The sequence below is a fragment of the Bradysia coprophila genome (assembly GCF_014529535.1).
Source record: "Bradysia coprophila strain Holo2 chromosome IV unlocalized genomic scaffold, BU_Bcop_v1 contig_84, whole genome shotgun sequence".
Taxonomy (NCBI): domain Eukaryota; kingdom Metazoa; phylum Arthropoda; class Insecta; order Diptera; family Sciaridae; genus Bradysia; species Bradysia coprophila.
This window is the reverse complement of record NW_023503376.1, coordinates 1597179-1622640: the sequence shown is the minus strand read 5'-3', so window position 1 is coordinate 1622640 and position 25462 is coordinate 1597179. Positions and strand designations below refer to the sequence as shown.

At 35.0% G+C, this 25462-nt stretch overlaps 1 protein-coding gene across 3 annotated transcripts in view; it reads right to left on the bottom strand.

Annotated features, from left to right (window-relative positions):
* LOC119072744 (dipeptidyl peptidase 4) overlaps positions 1–25462 on the bottom strand; it is a 124318-nt gene that overhangs the window by 13455 nt on the left and 85401 nt on the right. For 2 of the 3 annotated variants that reach the window (XM_037178027.1, XM_037178028.1), the window contains exons 8-13: positions 19389–19441; positions 18835–19049; positions 17209–17503; positions 10336–10462; positions 9792–9980; positions 5235–5264 (exon numbers count right to left, since the gene is read on the bottom strand). In XM_037178027.1, coding sequence (XP_037033922.1) covers positions 5235–5264; positions 9792–9980; positions 10336–10462; positions 17209–17503; positions 18835–19049; positions 19389–19441 — 909 coding nt within the window. The remainder of the gene's footprint in view (positions 1–5234; positions 5265–9791; positions 9981–10335; positions 10463–17208; positions 17504–18834; positions 19050–19388; positions 19442–25462) is intronic. The other variant, XM_037178029.1, reaches the window with a different exon arrangement.

Below are 25462 nucleotides of genomic sequence, written 5' to 3'. Positions count from 1 at the left end.
GTGATATTTATGGCAAAATAAACGATGGAAATGTAAATGACACGGCAAATGATAGGTATTGTCAATACCAATCCAGGAAAAAAAAGTTTTTTAAAATCGGGTGAGTGGACCGTGAGTTAGGGCCTTAGAAGTGAAATGCTACTAGGGCCCTATGTGTATTTTACATAGAACTCGAGTAAATTTCATTCGTTTTTCGTAATTTTTGTTTGATTTGGAAGGTAATCGAATGCCGAATAGAATGTTGTTGAAAAAAAATTAAATTTGGGTCCTTGGCCTAAGGCCGCTACTAGGGCCCTATGTGTATTTCACATATAACTCGAGTAAATTTCATCCGTTTTTCGTAATTTTTGTTTCATTTGGAAGGTAATCAAAGGCCGAATAGAATGTTGTTGAAAAAAAATTAAATTTGGGTCCTTGGACTAAGGCCACTGCTACGGCCCTATGTGTATTTTACATATAACTCGAGCAAATTTCATCCGTTTTTCGTAATTTTTGTTTCATTTGGGAGGTAATCAAAGGCCGAATAGAATGTTGTTGAAAAAAAATTAAATTGGGTCCTTGGACTGAGGCCGATACTAGGGCCCTATGTGTATTTTACATACAACTCGAGTAAATTTCATCCGTTTTTCGTAATTTTTGTTTCATTTGAAAGATAATCGAACACCGAATAGAATGTTGTTGAAAAAAAAAAATTAAATTTGGGTCCTTGGCCTAAGGCCGCTACTAGGGCCCTATGTGTATTTCACATATAACTCGAGTAAATTTCATCCGTTTTTCGTAATTTTTGTTTCATTTGGAAGGTAATCAAAGGCCGAATAGAATGTTGTTGAAAAAAAATTAAATTTGGGTCCTTGGACTAAGGCCACTGCTACGGCCCTATGTGTATTTTACATATAACTCGAGCAAATTTCATCCGTTTTTCGTAATTTTTGTTTCATTTGGGAGGTAATCAAAGGCCGAATAGAATGTTGTTGAAAAAAAATTAAATTGGGTCCTTGGACTGAGGCCGATACTAGGGCCCTATGTGTATTTTACATATAACTCGAGCAAATTTCATCCTTTTTTCGTAATTTTTGTTTCATTTGGGAGGTAATCAAAGGCCGAATAGAATGTTGTTGAAAAAAAATTAAATTGGGTCCTTGGACTAAGGCCACTACTAGGGCCCTATGTGTATTTTACATATAACTCGAGCAAATTTCATCCTTTTTTCGTAATTTTTGTTTCATTTGGGAGGTAATCAAAGGCCGAATAGAATGTTGTTGAAAAAAAAATTAATTTGGGTCCTCGGACTAAGGCCGCTACTAGGGCCCTATGTGTATTTTACATACAACTCGAGTAAATTTCATCCGTTTTTCGTAATTTTTGTTTCATTTGAAAGATAATCGAACACCGAATAGAATGTTGTTGAAAAAAAAATTAAATTTGGGTCCTTGGACTAAGGCCGTTACTAGGGCCCTATGTGTATTTTACATATAACTCGAGCAAATTTCATCCGTTTTTCGTATGTTTTGTTTCATTTGGAAGGTAATCAAAGGCCGAATAGAATGTAGTTGAAAAAAAATAATTGGATGCTCGGACTGAGGCCGATACCAGGCCCTATGTGTATTTATACTCAATAAATTAAAATTTTAGGGCGATTTGAAATTTTTGTTTTATTTGAAAGGAACGTCGTACGGGGCTTCGTAATTGCGCTATGCGCAATTTCTACGATGCACACATTACATAATAATTTTACTTTAACTACTTTAACCGGCGCATAGGCTTACGGTCAAAGTAGGGTGACAGACGCACTAGGGTCACGTACGCAATAGATATACGGGTTTGTACGGGGCTCAGTCGCAGCAAACGCTCCGACTGTTCTGATGGCTCGTTTATGTTGCCACTGCGTTAAAGATATTCCATACAAAATAAGAGGCCAGATGACCGTTAAAAAACGGTTCTTGGAGTGCGTCGCAATAGAACTTCTGTTATGCAACTGTTCAAACTATGCCCAGATTGGACTGAAGTAGTAATCGTCAAACGAATTCCAATGTTGATAAACCTACGGCTAAAATTGAAAATATTGAAACGCCCCGAAAACATGAGAAAGCCACACAAAATCATGACCATTCATCCTCTCAACATCATTGCATAATAATCGAACCGATTCAATAAATAATGGAGTTCCACCATGCATTGATTCCTTTGCATAAATTGAAAAAATATGTATTATGAACGAGAGAGAGTATGTTTTTATGAATATTGTATGTGGAAGACGTGACTTCAATCTCAATTCTCGTGATTTGAAAGTCAGAATCCTTTTGTTTGTGTTTCATTTTCGCAAAAAAAAAAAACGAGAAGAAGCAATGATGAATATGGTTTCCCTGATATGCCGTTCGACTGTATTTATTTCATCTCTTTCATCATAACCGGTCTTTGTTTGCGTTAGTTTTAAGATATTGTAATGATTCGCATAGATTTACCATGTACCTGACGTTCACACAATTTTTTTTAGCAGAATATGAAAATGCAGTGGAAAATTCTACAGCCGAGTTACGTGCATTCCTGAGGGCGTGCATTCCTGAGGGATCACAATTGAATTGAATTATTTTCGAAACTGAATTTAAACTCATAATTGAAAATTTGCCTGCGAGTAAATGCGCTTTTATTGCACGAAAATGGTTTGTTGTGTGCTTGTCTAGAAGTAGTATAACTGATGTGATGTCTCTCCTATAACGAGATATTTTCTCCTAATTTACCGTCGCTCTATTGTTGTGCTTAACAAACACTTTGTTCTACAATTCCGTGTGCATGTAAACATTTAATTTTATCCGCAACTCTGGAAAATACCTCTTCGGAATGGATTTAGTTACGTAATACTTTGGATGAGTTACAGAGATTATGAGATAACTACAAATTGAATAATAAATTTTAGTTGAAAATACAAAAAAAAATGTTTTACCAACTTTGCAGCCCTTCAAACAAAAGTACATTTGACTGTAGAATTTTCCTTTATTTACATAGTTTACACACAGTGAATGAATAGACTTAACATTAGACATAGATTCTTTGTAAAGTTATTTAGCTTCTATGTACATTCAGTCATATTTACGTATGGCAGTTAGTATTTAGTTTTTAATTTGGTTTGAAATGGCATTTTAGTGAGTCAAATGCATGCTTTGAATTTGAATTGCTTCATGTTTTCGCATTATTTGAACAAACAACTCAAAAGTTTGCAAATTTTGAGGGATTCTTTTGAAAAAAAAACCCGACCGAAATCGGACGCATTTTCCAGTGGAATTTTTTATTCCCCCTTGAAGCCAAAACCACTTTTAAAAAAAAATCGTCGAAGATTGTGTGGCTAGTGTGAGAAGACTTCACCTGCACATATGTGACAGTTGGGATCAAAAGTCGGTCTATGTCATCTGTCAAAGTGACGTTTTAAACGTCAAACCAAAATTTTTCTGCCAAATAGTTAAGAAGTCGCCTATTTTTCTTCAATTCTATCAGTGGGACAGACTTATAGAAAAATAAACGATTTTGTAATTATTTGGCTATAAATTTTTGGTTTGACGTTTAAAACGTCACTTTGACAGATGTAATAGACCGACTTTTAATACCAACTGACACAATCTCAGTGTGGATAAATTTTAACCCAATAAGACCCGGAAGTACATGCAATTACCTTTCTAATGACAACCCACACGACCCTGTACGGCTCGTGTAACTGGAGAAATTTCTGTAAGAAAAGTTCAAGTTTACGGTTTTTGATCATCCACATAAGCTTCGAAGAATTTTTAGCCCCGTACGAAGTACGAAGGGGCTTATAGGATTACGATGCCGTGTGTAATTGATGGAATTCGAAGCAGACGGTAAGGGCAAAGTGTTTGCCTACGTTCATAGATGACGAATCCGCAATAAAAATTTGGGCCGTCTGTACGTCTGTCTGTCACGTCGATATCTTGAGTAAATCAAATCCGATTTCAAAAATATTTTTTTTCCCTGAAAGATAGTCAAAATAGTGAGGCTAAGTTCGAAGATGGACATATTCGGGTCGGCCCTTCGTGAGTTAGGGCCACCTAAGTGATTTAAGGTCTTTTGGTGATATTTATGGCAAAATAAACGATGGAAATGTAAATGACACGGCAAATGATAGGTATTGTCAATACCAATCCAGGAAAAAAAATCGGGTGAGTGGACCGTGAGTTAGGGCCTTAGAAATGAAAAGCTACTAGGGTCCTATGTGTATTTTACATAGAACTCAAGTAAATTTCATTCGTTTTTCGTAATTTTTGTGTCATTTGGAAGGTAATCAAAGGCCGAATAGAATGTTGTTGAAAAAAAAAAAAATTTGGGTCCTCGGACTAAGGCCGCTACTAGGGCCCTATGTGTATTTTACATTGAACTCGAGTAAATTTCATTCGTTTTTCGTAATTTTTGTGTCATTTGGAAGGTAATCAAAGGCCGAATAGAATGTTGTTGAAAAAAAAAAAAAATTTGGGTCCTCGGACTAAGGCCGCTACTAGGGCCCTATGTGTATTTTACATTGAACTCGAGTAAATTTCATTCGTTTTTCGTAATTTTTGTGTCATTTGGAAGGTAATCAAAGGCCGAATAGAATGTTGTTGAAAAAAAAAAAAAATTTGGGTCCTCGGACTAAGGCCGCTACTAGGGCCCTATGTGTATTTTACATATAACTCGAGCAAATTTCATCCGTTTTCCGTATTTTTTGTTTCATTTGGAAGGTAATCAAAGGCCGAATAGAATGTAGTTGAAAAAAAAAAAAATTGGATCCTCGGACTGAGACCGATACTAGGCCCTATGTGTATTTATACTCAATAAATTAAAATTTTAGGGCTATTTGAAATTTTTGTTTTATTTGAAAGGAACGTCGTACGTGGCTTCGTAATTGCGCTATGCGCAATTTCTAAGATGTACACATTACATAATAATTTTACTTTAACTACTTTAACCGGCGCATAGGCTTACGGTCAAAGTAGGGTGACAGACGCACTAGGGTCACGTACGCTCCGACTGTTCTGATGGCTCGTTTTAAAAGTGGTTTTGGCTTCTAGGACGGAATACCTTTCTGGGCGCATATAAAAAATTCCACTGGAAAATGCGTCCAATTTCGGTCGGCTGGTTTTCAAAACAATCCCTCATTTGTTTTTAAATGAAGTTTAGCTTAATAAAACTGAAAAAAATATTTGAAAATGCAAGATCGACGTTGCACGCACGCACACAGACATTCTCACCTGATGTCTGCCATTCGTAACAGCTACTTGCTACAAATAAAGATAATGAGAAAAACAATAGAGAAAACGAAGATAAATCAATAGAAAAACGTTAACGAACGTGTTGGTAATATCTATGTCTTATCCAGGTTCAATTGCTACCAATTTCTTGCACTGTTCATGAACAAGAATACTGACGCAATCATTGTCTACGCTATGGTAATACTCACGTAGTTCACGCATCGTAAAAATGTTTTATATAGCCCCGCCAAAGTAGCATTTTATGTGTTAATAAAACTAAAAACGATAACAGTAAGAACGGAAACGGTATAGTCGGGAAATGTTTGGATTAATTCTTTAAACGTTTTGTAGTTGTAAAAACAACGAAAAATAAGTAACATAAAATGGGGAGTTTAGGCCCATTGCCAGAATTGAGAAATGTGTCATCGTAAAATGATTTGATATCTTCACTCAGTTAAATAGCAGCGAAATAATTCAATAGTAGAGTGATGCTCTGTTCTATTTGAACTCCCCTACTCTACTTCGTCAACAATATATTGGTATGAGATTTGAGACACCAAAATCCGGATCAATATCCCGTCGATATTCTCCTTCTCAATTCCATAATTTTGAAATTTGTCACATTGACCTAAATACCACTCTGATCTGTTTCATTGAGAATAGCTGTAAAATAGAATTTTTTGACGCCATACAGAGGAGGGAGGCGCTAACAATTTATAAAAAATAGCATCATGAAGTCAGACTTGCGTGTAAATCTCACTTTAAAGGATAGTGCGTTCGATTGCTACCTATACTTACGAATGGTATGTCCTTGAGCGTCTAAAAATTGAGAGATATAACAACTCCGAAAAATCGGAATGGGTACCATGTGGTAACTTTATGTCTCACTTTTCATTAAAGATATCACTTGGTACCCATTATGATTTCTGAAAATTGGAATTTCGGTTGATTTCCGTAAAAACAAGCTATGGTCTTAGGCCTTAAATTCTTAAAGAATGATTGATGATCATTACGGTTTAATACGGATCTCCTTGAGTGGTTAGATAAGGACAACGAATATATTGTCTCGATTGAAGAAGTGATTTTGTGGTAGTTTAAACGAGCCTTTAAAAATCCTTTTGAAATTTGGTAGGTCATTTCAGATTAGAAAGGAACTATTTTTTTCGAAATTTTGAAAAACTTTCAGAACTATTGTTTTTGAGAAATTTGAGAAATATTTGAAAAACCGATTTTTAAAATAGCCCCGGATAGTTCAAAGCCCGCAGCAGCTGCAAACCAAAAATTGACTCTTATTCTTTTGACTCAATACTATCACAGGAAAGGTCAATCAAATCACTCATACCAACAAAAATCCTGAAGCAAATTTCATGCAATAAATTTAGTCGAATTGCATTATGGGTATTGGATAGGGTAATGAACTTTACCAAATCAAGCCGTCAAATAGAGGCTGTCGATTACGAATGACGTCCATGCAAAGAGGAGTGGGTGGAATTCATTGAAAACGTACGAAATTGGATAGGGAAAGGCGAAAGAACATTTGCCAAAATTACTTCCAATTAGTTTTCATTTTCAAGTTTAATTTGCATTTGCCACACATTGATTTATGAGGTTTGCGAAACTGATGACAGTAGTGCCAGTAGTGGATTACTTTTACGATAGAGCAAGGAAATTGTTCTATCATCAATTGTTCGTCCAGCGGTCGGTTTTGATTTTTCATTTCTAAAAGTTGGCACACGTACATTGGTACATTATACTTCCTGAAAACCCGCGCTTTCACCTACACAATAAAGACATACTAAACGAGCTAACCTTAATCATAACAAATCATAACCATCCTTTCAAAAGAGGAATATTATTTAACCTGTTGCAGACGGCCGTCATCTGTTATCGACAACGACAGCAATAATAAACGACAAAGTAGTTAACATGTATCCATTTAGGAGGGGGGAACGTGGTTTGAGTCTTTGATAAATGTCAGTTAACAAATACACTTTTGACAGCTAGCAAAGACATATTTTGTTACTGTGGAAACTCAGTATGCAAAATTATACAAAAATAACATAGAAATAGATGATTGAAAAGTATGCAGACTGAAAATTCATTAAGAGTGATATCGCCAAAACTTGAACCAATTTTGGTGAAAATAAATACAATGGTTCGGCGATCCAGGCAAGCTATAGCTCGTTAGAATAGTCTTTCAATTCTAAGAAATAGGGATCTTTTAGTTTTTCTGTTAGTTTCCCATTTTCGGAGTGAACTCTTGAAAAGTCATAGCATGGCAAGGGGTGGTGAAAACAGTTTTTTTGTGATAGCTCAAGATAGACATGTTTCTAAAAGTTGAAAATCTGTAGGAATATAGGCCTTTGGCAGACCTTCATAAAGAGTATAATCATCGGTATGGGCCGCCACCCGTTCTAGACTTATGACAAATAAATATGGTCAATGTTTGGTCAGTGCTACTGGCTTGCAACAGAATTTATCCGCGGAACTGACTACAGGGTGTTGTAGCTGGACTTACCCTCTTTCATTCCACGTATAAAAAACCCCAGATAAATTCTGTTGCAAGCCATAAAGTTAGTTGAAGTAAAATGTCGCTCCAGGAGACCCATATTTTTCAGTGTTTTCAACTTGTTTTTGGTCTTCAAACAGGCTGGAGCGATGGGAATGAAATAAACTAAATCAAAATTACATGTTCAGCTCGAAATTGTCCTGAACCGCGCGATCATTGGTCTTGCAACAGAATTTATCTGGGGTTTTTTATATGTGGAATAAAAGAGGGTAAGTCCAGCTACAACACCCTATAGTCAGTTCCGCGGATAAATTCTGTTGCAAGCCAGTAGCACTGACCAAACATTGACCATATTTTGAGTCATAAGTCTAGAACGGGTGGCGGCCCATACCGATGATTATACTCTTTATGAAGGTCTGCGAAAGGCCTATATTCCTACAAATTTTCAACTTTTAGAAACAAGTCTATCTTGAGCTATCACAAAAAAACTGTTTTCACCACCCCTTGACACGCTATGACTTTTCACGACTCCGAAAATGGGAAACTAACAGAAAAACTAAAAGATCCCTATTTCTTAGAATTGAAAGACGATTCTAACGAGCTATAGCTTGCCTGGATCGCCGAATCATTGTTTTCAAATTGGTTCAAGTTTTGGCGATATCACTCTTAACACATTTTAAAAGATTTTTGACATTTAGACTCAAACCAGGTTCATCACTCTCTTTCGGGTATATGTTAACTACTGAAAAGGTCTGACTAATGATGTCTTATATAGCAAAAAACATGTTCAAAACAAATGAAGTAAAAGATTTCTGAAACTATTATCTGAAAATCTTCGATCAAATGAAGTAATAGTTCGAATAGTAAAACTGTTATTTTGCTTGCCGTATGCGACAGGTTAATTTTCTGCAAATCCTGCAACCAATTTCAGACTTTTTCTTGAGCTATTCAATGCTTCTATTTGTCTCGACTCCAAATATAAACATTTCTCGGTTACTAAAACTGTTTAATTCAATATGCCATTAGCATTTTCTATGTGTTTAGTTGGCACATAAATTTTGGAATGCAATCGCACTGCCAGTGGTCAAAATGTTGATTTATAGGATTTTTTGAGCTTGTGTGACTTGAGATCTTGGACGATTGTGAACGAAAAAAAAAAACAAAAAGGTAAATCTATTACAGTAAACGACATCTCAAATGTCTCACTGTCAAATTTTTCTGAGAATTTTATTGTGTCATTGCAAATTCACAATGACATTCTCTGAAAAAAATGACAGTGAGACAATTGAGATGTCGTTCACTGTAGTGCATTTCTATCAACGAGCACCAGACTACAGAGAAACGAAAAACATTGTCGCAAATTCATACAAATAATTTATGTAAATTGTGTCACACTACGCAACGATTTACGTAAAAACGAAAAGAAATTATGTCTGTTAATTTCACCGCGATGGCGACATTTACAGTAGACAGTGCATATAGCAAACATAGGTGTAATACCCAATCAAGAAAATGTGGACATAAAATTCCTTTCCATTTTATACATTACATGTAACGCGCCAGAGCACTAAATCTCTAAGATCTACTATCACAGTTATGTGTGTGTGCCACAAACGTACAATATAATGTAAGTTTCATATCTGTTCGCAAAATGTTCATTTTTTGATAATAAACTTTTCCCTCAGCTGGTATAACAACTCCTTTGTATTTTATGTTTTCGCAAATTGTGAAAATTTCCGTCTTATTGCCTATAGTAGATTCCTTCGTCGCATTTCATTTTATCGGTTCACCTTCAGCATATGAACTATTGAGATTATACAATAGCGATAAAGTGAATTTCCTGTTCTACCATTCACACAGGTCGACATTGTCTGAACCTACTGAACTGCGATTATAGCACACAGTTGCCACACACTGAATGTGTGTAGACCTTATACGTATATCGGGGGTGTACCGAAAATATACATTCCCAAATATATAAAGTACCACCCAGACCCAGACCCACCACAATATCTAAAATAGAAAATAATTTAAAGCGCTTATCTTACCTCGTATCGACCATGTGAAATAACAGAAATCCTTTGTTGTGTTATCGTAACGTGTTTGATATGAGTGAAATGTTCGGTGCCAGTTTCTTGTATGCTAGCCAGCAATAAAAAACTATCGCCATCCGGTGAGAAGACCGGATGTGGTAAAATATCTAACCATTCATCCTCAGGTGCACGTTCCGAATGTGTCTGTTTTTATTATACACCGCACATATAATACATTTATATTAGACATTTTGATAGATAAATTGTAGGGTTGGGAGGGAAATATTTAAATTGGTTAAATGGAAAAATGTTGTTCTCGGGGGAAATGAGCTATTTGATATAAGAAATTGATTGTTTATGGAAATGTAGATGGACTTTACATTAAGGGGTGATATGTATTGGCATTACAGTGGTTTTTTATGGAGGTTGAAATCGTTGAATGAAATTGACTTAATTTTCTGGTGATAAAAGATAAAGACACGGGATAGGTATTTGCAATGTTTCATTGTTAGTTGTTTGTTTTGTTCTTTCTCTTGGGTTTGTGGATCAAAACACTTACCTCAATGCATGTCCAATTTGGCGAGAAACACGATGAAATAATGCTCAGATTTTGGGATCTTGTCATATATACAACGGATATTTGGTGATTTCCTTGAACCCAACTAACTGAGGTGACATAAAATTCCCTGAAAATTTTTAAAGAAATGCTTTGAATTACAACAATAATCAAAAATCATGAAAGATCCATTAGCATTAGCTTAATATGCCACAAAAATTAATTTTCTGTTGACCCAGAAAGCAACCCGAATCCATAAATTGATGTCGTCATTCGAGAATATGGTTGTAAGGACAAAAACTAGTTACTTTACGGAAACAATTGGGAAACTGATTTTCATAAACTTTTATCCCTGAAACCTAGAAATATTTCTGATTTTTTGAGCCTCTAGCTTTCACGAAAAAAAAGTTTATAAAAATCGGTTGAGTAGTGTTGCCTTCGAATTGCTTCCTTTCTGACTCATTTTCATGAATTCTACAACAGAGCTCATTTTAGTGAATTTCCGTAATTCCCTAAAAATTGTGTTTAAAGTTCCCGAAACAAGTTCAATTTTTTTTTGTCGTACCTTGCGGAACCATAGATACAGCAAATATTGAAGTTCGTCAATTCAATTACATATGACTCCAAATTAGCTTTAAAAAAAAACTTCGCGTCCGTACGAGTTCAACGAGCTATCACCCTATCACACGTTATTGTAGGTTGAGATTTGGCCAAAAACACTCAAAAGAGTAAAAGTGACCCAAGTCCCTGTGCATACTACCAGAACAAGAGATGGCGCTGTAGGTGACGCATTCTTTGCTTGTACGCAAAAATTGTAAAAACAGAAATTTTACCAAGAAAATTCTAGAAAAAAAAGTTACCAAAACAATTTTGCGTCACAAGCTCACAAGTGGCGGATGTTGAGGAAATTCAGAAATTCAGAAAATTGTCAAAATAAGGAAAAAAAACATTCTGAAACAATATAAAACGGAAAAAAGTTGAATCATCTGCGACCGAGGGGTGACTCACTTCTAGATTAAATGGATTAAATGGATTCAATGGATTAAATGGATTAAATGGATTTAATGGATTTAATGGATTTAATGGATTTAATGGATTTAATGGATTAAATGGAATAAAAATTGGATTAAATGGATTAAATAGTAAAAAACTTAGTTTTACCAAATACTTTAAAAATCTTAAAAATGGTTGATTCTGATTGAACGACGTACTACAACTCATACTACTACGTTAAAAAGCGTAAAATTCGAGGAGTGACGCACTTTTATTTAATCCATTTAATCCATTTAATCTAAAAAAAAAATTCAGTTTTATCGAAATAATTAGGCTACCCACCTGAAAAATTTGTAAAGTAATTGCGAAAAATAGATTTGCACGATCCCCAGCTCGTTTAAGTACTCGTGAGGTATAGGAAAAAATTTTTTGTTAAAAATGGTATTAAATTTATTTAATCCATTTAATCCATTTAATACATTTAATCCACTTTTCACCAAAAACTCCTAAAAGTGGATTTTTTCGCTTTTTAACATTGTAGTATGATTTGTAGTACGTGGTTCGATCAAAATCAACAATTTTTAAGTCTTTTACAGTATTTGGTAAAATGAACTTTTTTCCTATTTAATCCAATTTTTATTCCATTTAATCCATTTAATCCATTAAATACCATTTAATCCATTTAATCTAGAATTCTAGAAGTGAGTCACCCCTCGGTAAAATTCCACTTTTAGAAGTTTTTGGTGTAAAGTGGAATAAATGGATTAAATGGATTAAATAAATTTACAGTGAACGACATCTCAAATGTCTCACTGTCAAATTTTTCTGAGAATTTTATTGTGTCATTGCAAATTCACAATGACATTCTCTGAAAAAAATGACAGTGAGACATTTGAGATGTCGTTCACTGTAATACCATTTTTACCAAAAAAAATTTTCTATACCTCACGAGTACTTAAACGCCCTGGAGTTCGTGCAGATCTAATTTTCGTAATTAGTTTACAAAATTTTTAGGTGCGTAGCCTAATTATTTCGGTAAAACTATTTTTTTTTGTGGATTAAATGGAAGTGAGTCAGCAAAATTTTTGTAATTTTTTTTTTCGAAGAATTTTGTCGCTTTAATTTTTAGCAAAAGCAGAATTGTTTTAGAAGCATACGCAGGGACTTGCGTCAATTTTACGTTTTTGAGAGTTTTTGACTGATTCTGGTTACTAGTGAATCTCATAAAATGTAATCAGTTATGAATATGAAAAACTACTGAAAAGACCATAAAAACAACGAAGGGAATTCGATGTATCGTATTTTTAGGGAAAGGACAAAAGGTGATACAAAAATAAGGAACTTTTAGAAATTAATTCCCTTAAGAGTGATATCGCCAAAACTTGAACCAATTTGAAAACAATGGTTCGGCGATCCAGGCAAGCTATAGCTCGTTTGAATCGTCTTTCAATTCTAAGAAATAGGGATCTTTTAGTTTTTCTGTTAATTTCCCATTTTCGGAGTGAACACGTGAAAAGTCATAGCATGTCAAGGGGTGGTGAAAACAGTTTTTTTGTGATAGCTCAAGATAGACTTGTTTCTAAAAGTAGAAAATTTGTAGGAATATAGGCCTTTGGCAGACCTTCATAAAGAGTATAATCATCGGTATGGGCCGCCACCCGTTCTAGACTTATGACTTAAATCAAAATTACATGTTCAGCTCGAAATTGTCCTGAACCGCGCGATCATTGGTCTTGAAAACACTGAAAAATATGGGTCTCCTGGAGCGACATTTTACTTCAACTAACTTTATGGCTTGCAACAGAATTTATCTGGGGTTTTTTATACGTCGAATGAAAGAGGGTAAGTCCAGCTACAACACCATATAGTCAGTTCCGCAGATAAATTCTGTTGCAAGCCAGTAGCACTGACCAAACATTGACCATATTTTGAGTCATAAGTCTAGAACCGGTGGCGGCCCATACCGATGATTATACTCTTTATGAAGGTCTGCCAAAGGCCTATATTCCTACAAATTTTCAACTTTTAGAAACATGTCTATCTTGAGCTATCACAAAAAAACTGTTTTCACCACCCCTTGACATGCTATGACTTTTCACGTGTTCACTCCGAAAATGGGAAACTAACAGAAAAACTAAAAGATCCCTATTTCTTAGAATTGAAAGACGATTCAAACGAGCTATAGCTTGCCTGGATCGCCGAACCATTGTATTTATTTTCACCAAAATTGGTTCAAGTTTTGGCGATATCACTCTTAAGATAGGTTCTGTCTACCAGCCGAGTAACCTCTTATTATGTTTTCTATAAAAAACCATCTCCAGTACAGCTAAAAATGTAAATCTCCCCGTCAATTTACTGTGGATATATTACAAAGGACACAAAGGAATACAAATTATTGTTTCAATGTACCATCTACAGCAGACAGATACACAAAATTACTCTAATTTGTATTTTTTTTACTTTCTATGGCGTCTGTAAAAGCGTCCCTACCATAATGATGCCTTTAAAATACTTTTGCCATATAAATCATTGTGGTCAAACTGTAAGCACAACTCTTTGCGGCAGTAAAAATGAAATAAGTGTTGTGGCCGTTTTTCTACGTTCAGTGGTCGTTTTCGGCTTTCGAACCATCTACACAGATATATGATATAGCCATGGATGGATATAGAATTACTTTGTATTAACCGAAAGTTGTTTTTTTTTTCGGCAAAAGTAGATTTTTGTGTTTTACTAAATGAAGAAAAATTCAACTTGATTAGATACAGTATTTATGTCGTATGATAAAGAGTTTCTCTGATACTTGATTACGTATCGATGGTGGTAATTGCACTCTTTGCAAACTATTTTTTTTTTTGGAAAAGGGAAAACTTTTTCCATAAATAACATACCCAAAGTGTTCGTTGAGACTAATAACATTGTATGTGGAAAGAACTGAACTATGTGTAGCATCTTTGTATTTATAGTTGCTTATGTTTTTCTTGCACATTATCTTATGTGTCACGGTTCGTAGTATGGACGCTGTTGAGTATCAAAATATTTTTATTTTTAGCCCCGTACGAAGTACAAAGGGGCTTATAGGATTACGATGCCGTGTGTAATTGATGGAATTCGAAGCAGACGGTAAGGGCAAAGTGTTTGCCTATGTTCATAGATAACGAATCCGCAATAAAAATTATGTCTGTCCGTCTGTCCGTCTGTCTGTCCGTCACGTCGATATCTTGAGTAAATCAAATCCGATTACAAAAATTTTTTTCCCTGAAAGATAGTCAAAATAGTGAGGCTAAGTTCGAAGATGGGCATATTTGGGTCGGCCCTTCGTGAGTTAGGGCCGCCTAAGTGCTTTAAGGTCTTTTGGGGATATTTACGGCAAAAAAAAACGATGGAAATGCAAATGAAACGGCAAAAGATAGGTATTTTCGATACCGATCCAGGAAAAAAAAGTTTATTAAAATCGGGTGAATGGACCGTGAGTTAGGGCCCCAGAAGTGAAAGGCTACTCGGCCCTAAGTGTATTTTGCATATAACTCGAGTAAATTTCATCCTTTTTTCGTAATTTTTGTTTCATTTGAAAGGTAATCGAAGCCCGAATATAATGTGGCGAAAAACGTTTTAAATTTGGGTCCTTGGACTGAGGCCGCTCCTCGGTCCTAAGTGTATTTTGCATATAAATCGATTAAATCTCATCCAATTTTGCTAGTTTTTGTCTTATATGAAAGGTAATTGAATACCGAATAGAATGTGGTGAGAAAAACGTTTTAAATTTGGGTCCTTGGACTGAGGCCACTCCTCGGTCCTAAGTGTATTTTGCGTATAGATCGAGTAAATATCATCCAATTTTGCTAGTTTTTGTCTTATATGAAAGGTAATTGAATACCGAATAGAATGTTGTGGAAAAAATTTAAAATTTGGGTCCTAGGACTAAGGCCGCTCCACGGCCCTAAGTGTGTTTTGCAAATAACTCGAGTAAATTTGATCCGATTTTCCTAATTTATTTTTCATTTGAAAGGTAATCGAACGCCAAATAGAATGTTGTTGAAAAAATAAATAAATTTGGGTCCTGGGACTAAGGCCGCTACTCGGCCCTAAGTGTATTTTGCATATAACTCGAGTAAATTTCATCCGATTTTCCTAATTTTTTTTTCATTTAAAAGGTAATCGAAGGCCGAATAGAATACTGTTGGAAAAAAAATAAATTTGGGTCGTTGGACTAAGGCCGTAACTTGGCCTTAGGCCTCTCAATAAATTAAAATTTTAGGTCAACTTGAAATTTGTGTTACATTTGAAAGGAACGTCGTACGGGCTTCATAATTGCGCTATGCGCAATTTCTAAGATGTACACATTTCATAATAATTTGACTTCAACTACGTTTACGGGTGCAATAGGTCTACGGTCAAAGTAGGGTGACAGACGCACTAGGGTCACGTACTAGGGTTCGTACGGGGCTCAGTCGCAGCAAACGCTCCGACTGTTCTGATGGCTCGTTTTCTCACTAAACTGAATATGGAAGATTAAGTCCGGCGTATTTGTTGAATTCGTGTTGTATATATTGAATACGTGTTTGTTCTACGCTTTTTTTTAATTAAACTACCCAATATATTACCGACAAGGCTAGCGTATATATCTAGCAATTATACGAATTAATTGGGTACAAATGACCCAAAATACCCCTAATTAATTTGGACATTTTTTTCCCCCCATAATTTTCCCAATTTCGACGAACAATTCCTTGTCGACACAAAAACGAGTATAATAATATGAAACTGGAAATGCAACAAGTTTTCGGTAGAAGGAAATCCATTTCCAGCATGATATTATCCAAAAATTAAATCCACTACGAAGAAAAGCATTTTACTGTAATTTTCCAGGAAGCATATGTCTTGCCGATATATAATAGTTCGGACTGTTTTGACTCGTTCACCGAATCGATGTAAGTGTAATGTCGGTCAAGGATATAAACATAAATACAATGTTTGAGCTTCAATTCATTGATTTTATGGCATATAGGTGGAAAACGACTGTTTGATGGGATAACAAAAGGATCGAAACTTTACACATTTACACTTTTTCGTGCATGGTCTAATACCAGAGGTTTGCGTCTTTCTGGCTTGTAGTTTTCTTTTGATAAGCTCAATATGTTTGTAATTGGTTAAATCACAAAAGCTAACTTTAATGTGTTTTGTGATACACCGAGAGAACAAATCGACAGGACATGAAATGTTTGATTGGAAGGTAGTATGCTACTGGACATAGCATGATCGATCATCAAATTACAAAAATGCCCTCTGTAAAATAATGAATGTAAATAACCAGGAATGGCCGATACTTCAAAATCGGTCGATTTATCTTGAACGCATTCATTCTTTATGTCAAAATAATATGAAAATGGGTGCGTTTGAGTCCGTTATCCAAATTGTTATGTTCTCCGCGGTGACATTATACCATACCTGGTAATTTGCATTCATTGATGCTAAAAACGATCCGACATTTGCCTACCACACAAACGATCCGTACTAAGTGCATAAATTGAAAATTTATGAAAAATGTTTGTTGTTCGAACTAAATGAAACAAAATATCGTTTACATTGTGTGTGTACAGGACCCTGTCTACATGTAAATTAAATGCTAATACGAAAATGAATAAATTTCGAATCACGCAAAATTATTCATGATTTTATTAGCTCTGTTATCAGAATATCAATTGGGATTTCATGGTGTAACAGGGGATTCAATTAAATTCAATCAAAACTGACATATCATACACACACCCCACATTATCAACATGTTCCTTTAACGATACCTTCCGAAAGTTCGTTTGTTAAGACAAGGCCGCCCCAAACATATTGCTAATGCTAATGTTCCAACTCAACAAAAAAAATACCTACTGTCCATCCAAGGCAATCGGTGGCGTCACTTGCCAACGCTGAATATCACTGGTATTCGTTAAATCCACCACCCATAAACGTGAATCGGGATTGACGGTGCCTGGTGTCGGATAACGAACACTTCTTGTTTCCGGAAATGTACTTCCGCTGCCGACACCGCCGGCAGCGATTACAGCACCTGATTCGAACCATGGATATGTCATCATACCAACGTTGGTATCATTAAATGATGCATACATAATGTGTGAGCCATCCTGTGAACTCCATATGGCTTCAGGCGTTGAATATATTTCCTCTGTTAAATCAATAAAAAATAATTTGAGTCAGAAATGGGTTTGCATTGTGAACGCACATCATATTCGCAATTGCAATGTACACGCTCATATAAAAACATCTGCGGACCAATGGAATGCACTCCCGAGCAATTTAGACATTTTCAGTAAGATTCCGATCGATCGAAACGATACGAAAGGGCTTCAAATTTTCCCGCCGGCAAAGTAAATACGGAAAAAATCGAGAAAAATTAATAACACGCTCCAATGCTCCAATGCAGAAAATAATTGCCAGGAACTTTTCACTGGCTTGCATATTCTAGCTGCCAAAATAACGATTCATATTATAATCGGTCATGTCGCGTGGATATAAATTTAATTATAAATTCTACCATCCAGCGATACATGTTATGACTGCGAGTCTATGCAACCTACATGCCTCGAAGGATTTTTTTTCTCGCATTTATTTAGAATAAGCGGAAATATCAGCGTACAATAACCACGAACGTTGTGTAGGCTCGAATAAATTTACAAATTTGCACGGAGCCAACACACGGAGACGGAAATGGTCAGTGCATATTTTCGAATTGTTGTAACAGATTCATACAAACCAGGAAATCGAACTCGCTGAATTTAACATAATTTTGTAAAATTATGCGATACATACTGTAACAGCGGCTGTCGCTTGACGCGGCAAACGAAAAATGAAATGAAGCAAAAAAGAAAAGTTTCATATCGGATATGGATGATAAATGGAGTCATCATTCCAAACGGATAGAATGAATAAGAAGAAAATTATTTCCCATCTCCTGCATCTAGAGAGCTCTACACAATTTTATTGATAAAACTTTTACTTTGTGTGCGATTTTTCACGGAAATACTATAGAGATGCGGGAAAACAGGAAAAGAATTCCCTTCAAAGAACTTTAAACACTCAAATTGTGACAACACAACTTTCACATCAATTATTTTAAGTGAGAAAATTGCACAAAAAGAGGAAATCCGCTGTCTTCCTGACTACTGTCCCACAAACCCAATTTTCAAATACTAAAGATTTTCTGATTAGTTTCGTCCATACCTTCCATTTGACATATCGGTCATCATTTTTGAGCGATAACTTCCTTTAGATGAAATAATTTTTTGTAAATAGTTAACGATGTGAAAGTTGTTGCTGTCATAATTTGAGTGTTTAATGGTCTTTGAAGGGTTTACTTTTCATGTTTTCCCGCATCTCCCATGAACAGAAATGCAATACGAGACTATCGTATTACGAGAGCGCCTTTCAAACTCTTACGGTTGACGGAATAAAAATTAAATGTTTTAATATCGAAGTCAATTCAATAAACCAATGTACCTTGATACAGCCAGTCAGGTACACCGTTGTAAACGAGATCAGGTAGTCCAGAATATGTGATGCGAATATCTTCTTCGTCAGATGGTGATTGCTTAACGTACATATCATTGTCGACAACGATAATCAATGATGTTGTATTGCCTAACCAGGAGGCGTATTGAAGTCTTGTTCTTTGAGTTTTCGGTGAATCCTTTAACTGCACAGGCATATGATGACTGTAATAAATTATTATTAGGCATACATCACAGATACCGATTCGTTTTCTTTTTTTTTTTTTTTGGTTGCTCGTACTATTCGGTCTATTTATACCACACAGAAGAGGGGAAGTTCTCTATTCTTTTCTCTAGTTATTTTGGGTTTATTTTCGGATATTGTCGGTTTTATATGGAGATTTTGATTTATGAGTCGGATTAAAGGATTTGATTTTCGTTTTCCTAAATGATTTCATGATTGATTGCGGTTTATTGTTTCTATATTGGGACAGGTAAAGATTTATTGGAGGAACAAAAAACCACGAAATCGTGTCATTTTTCTCTTGCAAAATAGAAACTTACTCGTTGGTCACATCGTAAATGGTATAATAGGCGGTGAATGATTTCCGGAATACCTGTAATATAACAAACAATGTCATGAGTCATTAATGGCGGTAAACTTGCGAAACAAAAGCTTAACCAAAAAAGGAAAGTTGATGATTTGATGATTCATTTTCTAAAAATATTTCTTCGTTTCTGAAAATAGACGAAAGTGAAAGACCTGCTTGAATATATCCGATTAACAGAAACATAAATTCAACCGCTTCAGATACAATAAAAATGAGGTGGTTGAAACAAGCTCAATTTGCGAATAAAGTTTAAATTATTGAAAGGGTTTTATACAGAGCACAATGTTGTAGATGTGTTTTGTTGGCAACATGCCATCAAAAACACAACAATTTGATAATCAATGTGGAAAAACTGGTGAAATCATGTACGACATGATGATAGAACAAAAGGAATTCTTTGAGACTTGTCGCATTTGGAACACGTTTATATTTAAAAATGTTACCGTTTATTTTGGCAGCACATCTGACAGGCTAATAGGATTTTATGTTGTGACATTGTCGAGCAAAAATTGTGGAATGAAATGACGACTTAAAAAAAAGGATCCTTCCTCCTCCCTTTTTTTCTGCAAATTATTAAAATTTGTGTGGAGATGCAGAATCTACCCCTATCACTGTTCGAGGGGAATCAGATATATGTTAGGGTACTCATTGAGCGCGTGTGCAAATAATGTTGTCTTCCCGGTATACGGAAGTGTTGGGATTTCCCGGTGATAATACTGGGATTTCTTAGTAAAAATGTTGGGATTACCCGGTAAAGAATATTTAATTTCAACATGACTGACGCAACATACCTATGGATATGTGAATCATCTTATGCCTTTTGGGCGAATGAAAATGTATTTATAAGGAAAAATAGCGCGAGCGAAACAAGGGAACAAAAAATGGCTAGTAAATGTCCAGATGTTTGAAGTCTGTTGTTGTTTCTTGAAATGCAGCGAGTTCAGAGGAAAAAATGTATTGATTACAGCTGCTCTATGGTGGCGGGACATTTCCACACCGTCAATATCGTCAGGAACGATATTATCGTTTTTTTGGACGATACTATCGTCTAAAAAACGATACTATCGTCCAAAAAAACGATATTATCGCCCAAAAAATTTTCATCCAGGACGATAATATCGTCTAAATTGAAAAATTCTAAAATATTGTCTGGACGATAGTATCGTTTTCTGGACGATATTACCGTTCTAGAAAATCTAATGGATATTTTCGTTTTCTGTACGATAATATCGTCCAAATCGATAATATCGTCCTGGGCGATATTATCGTTTTCTTAAACGATAATATCGTCCAGGACGATATTATCGTTTAAAAAAACGATAATATCGCCCAGGACGATATTATCGTTTAGTTTTGGGTGGTAATATTGTCCAGGACTCAATTTTACTCAGAGGTGCAGCAAGAACCGAATTCTCTTCCAAAATATCGAAAAACAATTGTCAGAGGAAATCACCTACACATCAGTGTTTAAAAAAGGCGTTTAGTTCGTCCCTAAATAATTCATCTTTTTACGAAATGAATACCAACTTTGATTGTACATAAAAAGCGTTTTAACACGCCGAGCGATCCGGCCCATTGCCCCGGAGCGAAGCGGAGGGCCGCAATGCGAGCCGGGCGCCGGAACGGTGTCGGAACTTAGGAGTTAATTTTTTTTTCTCGCATCGTCTCATAATTAGTCTGTGTAATTTTTCTATATAAAATTTAAATTTACAGAACCAAATGAACCAATTTTTAAAATATATTTGCCGTCTATAAAAAGGTGTTTATCTACAAGATTTTGTGTTTCGTCTTCAACAACCATCCAGAACGATAAAATCGCCCAGGACGATATTATCGTCTAGAATTTTTATTTTAAATAAATTAAAAACGATATTATCGTCCTGGACGATATTATCATCTCAAATTTAAAAAAATAAATTAAATAAAAACGATATTATCGTTCTGGACGATACTATCGTCCAGAACGATATTATCGTCCCAAAAATTATCGCCCAGGACGATAATATCGTCCAAAATAACGATAAATTTGTTCAGAAAAAGAAAATAACGATAATATCGTCCAGCGGATATTTTCATACAGGACGTTTTTTAGACGATAGTATCATCAAAAAAACGATAGTATCGTCCAAAAAAACGATATTATCGTTTAAAAACGATATTATCGTTTTTTTAAACGATAATATCGTCCTGAAAATATTTTAAAATTTATAATTTTAGACGATATTATCGTCCTGGATGAAATTTTTTTGGACGATACTATCGTCTAAAAAATGATACTATCGTCCAAAAAACGATAATATCGTTCCTGACGATATTGACCGTGTAGTTATGTCGCCTCATCTGCTCTATTTCTGCTTCCGAAATGACGTAAGTTGATGAATGTCATTTTGAAAACTTGGAATCGCGAGCGAAGCGAGCTTAGATTTTCGTTTGATCACTAATTACAGTTCAATGAAATTTTGTTTTTCTATTTTCCTACATTTTAATCATTTCAATATACAGCTCAATAGCGCAGTGTGTAAGTCGAGATTTCACATTGAATTATTGAATTGTTCTGGATAAATAGATTAGGGTAACTTTTGTTAAAAATTTCGCTAAGCGATTTTCTAGTTTTTCAATCAATTCTCGATCTCGATTACAAGGACCGATTTTGCTTTTTTCAAGTAATTTCCCGATTTCAGTCCATTCCACGATTTCAGTCCATTCCACGATTTCAGTCCCTTTCAGTCCCTTTCCCTGCCCTTTCCACATTTTTAGTCAATTCCATATTCTAGTTATTTTCGAGGTCATTGCCATATTTCTAGTCATTTTTCGATTTCTTGTCATTTCTTCCGCTTCTTTACTCCTTTTCATTATTGCTTCAATTCAATTCATAAATATAGATTAAGTTGATCGAAATACCCATTGAAGTTTCACTCGCAAACACACATTTGAAAGCCAACGTTTTTACACTAATATTTCTGTTCCTATTTTTGTTTCGAACTTTATACCAATAAGTCCTTGTAAACCTCATAATATCCGGAAAATTCATACTACTGCTCATTCAATCACTTCATATAACGCAATTCGTATTTCACAAAAGGAAATAACCGAGTTTATGTAGTGACAAACATGCAACGTGCTCGATAAATTTGTTACACCAACGCACTTCAAGCAAAAGTGATCACAGTCAACAGCTGGTGACTTAGAGTACTATTTTATGAGAAATTGTTTTTTTTACAGTGTATTACGGTGTATATTACACACTGTCAATTTCAGAACCCTACTTATAGTACCACTGATGCTTGAAGTGCGTTGGTAACACGGACTCGTTCTGTAAATAGCCGATGTCATTGGAAAAATTGTGGTGGAAAGAAATTCGAATTAACGGGTGATGAAGGGCATCTTAAATATTTCTGCTGCGTTTCACGAACGAATTCCGTCCCCGTTCAGAAACTTTGAAGTCTTTGTAACATAAATTGGGTTGAGTTTGCAGAATGTATTGAGGCAATGAACCGAATTTATGAAATCTCGATTGGGATGATGATAGACGATTTGGTATTTTGAGAGCACGACAATATTTCGGCCAAATTAGGGTACCCTTTAATTGAAAAAAATTGTAAATAAAAATTGAAAATGACGTGCCCTAGTAAATGTAACCAATTGCTACCTATTTAGCAACCTCACGGTCAGCACAAAAAGTTACTTATGATGAGTATAAAAACTCACAACTTTTAGTAAAGTATTATCATTATGTTATACGACATGTTTCTGTTGCCAAGACTTCTATGCTGCCACTACAACTTTATCGCAAAAGTTTGTTTGGAACAATCTACGTAGGTGAAATGCACGATGAGCTTATAAAACGTTATACATTATGTAAAAATGAATGCAAAACAAGCGCTATGAATCTTGATTAAAAAACTGTTTTAGCCAGGGCCGGACTGACTCCAAAGGCATTCGTTCGAAAGGCTTTTTCTTTTCGTATGAACGACTTTTTTTTAAAGAATTTTCTTCATAGGGCTTTTTGAGCCAGTCCTGGCGTTAGCATCCTATCTAAGAGACGGTCACCACTGTTAAAGATATCAGTGTATGGCGATAAACAGTCTGACATAAATAACTTAAAATCGATTTGAAAAGAAAATCAGAAAATTGTTATTCATTCCTTTCGCCGCTTACACCCAGATGACAAATTTTTATTATGAAATTTTCATAACTTACATAAACAGCCCGTACAACAACTAAAATCAACCAATGAAAAATCTACCAACCAACTTTTAAATCAATGAAAAATATTATGAAAGGAAAAAACTTAATGAACTAAAGTCCATAATACATTTGGAAGAAGGAAAAAAAAACTTTTACACAAAAGTTTCAATCGATTGGGTCGAGGCTGTAAGATTAGTCTTGTGTAATGTAACCCCTACTTAAAATCGCTTCTTTTTTCATGACTTTATAGAGCGGAAATACGTACACAATGCCAGACATTATATGAATATATAGACTCTTTAAGATATTGCTTAAAAAATGAGTAAAAAATAAGAAATTTTTACCGCCCTAATTGATTTTTCAATTTATACATTGAATGACGGGAGTAGATTCTGGACGAACAAAAAAAAATTATTATTTATAGACGTCTTTTGTCAATTTGATGAGTGTACTACAACAACTCGGTTACAACAATACCAAATTTTGTGACGAAAGAAAGTAAAAAAAAAAAAACTCTTGGGGTTTCTGGGTTGATAACTTTTTATGTTCTTCATGTTTCCGGTTTATAATCATGAGTTAAGTTCATGATTTGAACAATTGAGTTGTTAAAAACTTTGATTTTTCTCGTAACAATTTTCTTCGGTTTACCATCTGTGACCATATTGATTTCACATTCGGATTTTTAAACTTGAGAAAAGGTAAAGTTTGTAATGTGAAAAGTTGGTGACATTTTAATGTTTCAGAGGTCCCACTGATTTTCGGGTTGATCAACATATAAAATTCTGACATTTTTCTAAAAAAAAAGTCAGACAAAATAGGAATTTTTTTTTGTAAAAAAAATTGAAATAAATTGGGCTTTTTTCCGGAAAAGTAGGAAAAACTATGACCTTTTCGATAAAGTACATAATGTGACAATTTTTCGTCTGAATGTGAGTCATATTTAAGAAGTTGCTGAATAAATTTCATAGGTGGCGTTGTAGAGCTTCTATAGATGTATACCGACAAAAAAATAAATGCAAGCGGAGCGAGTGAAAATTCCTCTTATTTAAATTCAAAAGATTTGAATTTTTTTAAACTCAACTCAATTAAAGTTTGTAATGGGTTAGCATTCTACAGTTTTAATTGTTCCACACCGTTCTACATGTTGTCAATAAAGAGTGTCGTTTCACTCATACGCGTACGTGTGGAATTAAAGAAACGTAAAGACAAGCGCTACTTCTTAGTGGTGGAACGAAAGAAACAAACGAAATCCACCAAAATTACATTCTTATGATTAGAGATGGGAGGCGTTCAAAATTATCGATAATACCAATCGAAAGAAATTATCGATAATCGATTAATCATATCGTTATCGATAATTTAATAATTATCGATAATTATCAAAATATCGAAATTCGATAATTATCAAAATGTCGATATTTTGATATTTATCCGAAAATTCATGATAATATACCGATATATCGGAATATATCGATAAATATCGGATTTTCGGACCGAAATATCGATATATCGAATTATCGATATCTTGATAATTATCAAAATATCAATAATCTTTGGAAAAAACGTGGGATAAGGCACGATTTAAAGCAAACTCTGCACGTGAAACAGGTGCTTGGTTGCATGCACTACCATCGCCACAACTTGGGACATTTCTATCCAATGATGAATTCCGAGTGGCACTATCACTACGTCTCGGCTTACCAATCGTTCAACCTCATGTATGCATTTGTGGAGAAAAAGTTGACAAATACGGACATCATGGTTTATCGTGTGCTAAGGCTAAAGGCACGAATTCACGACATGCAAATGCAAACGGTATTTTCCAACGTGCATTGAAAT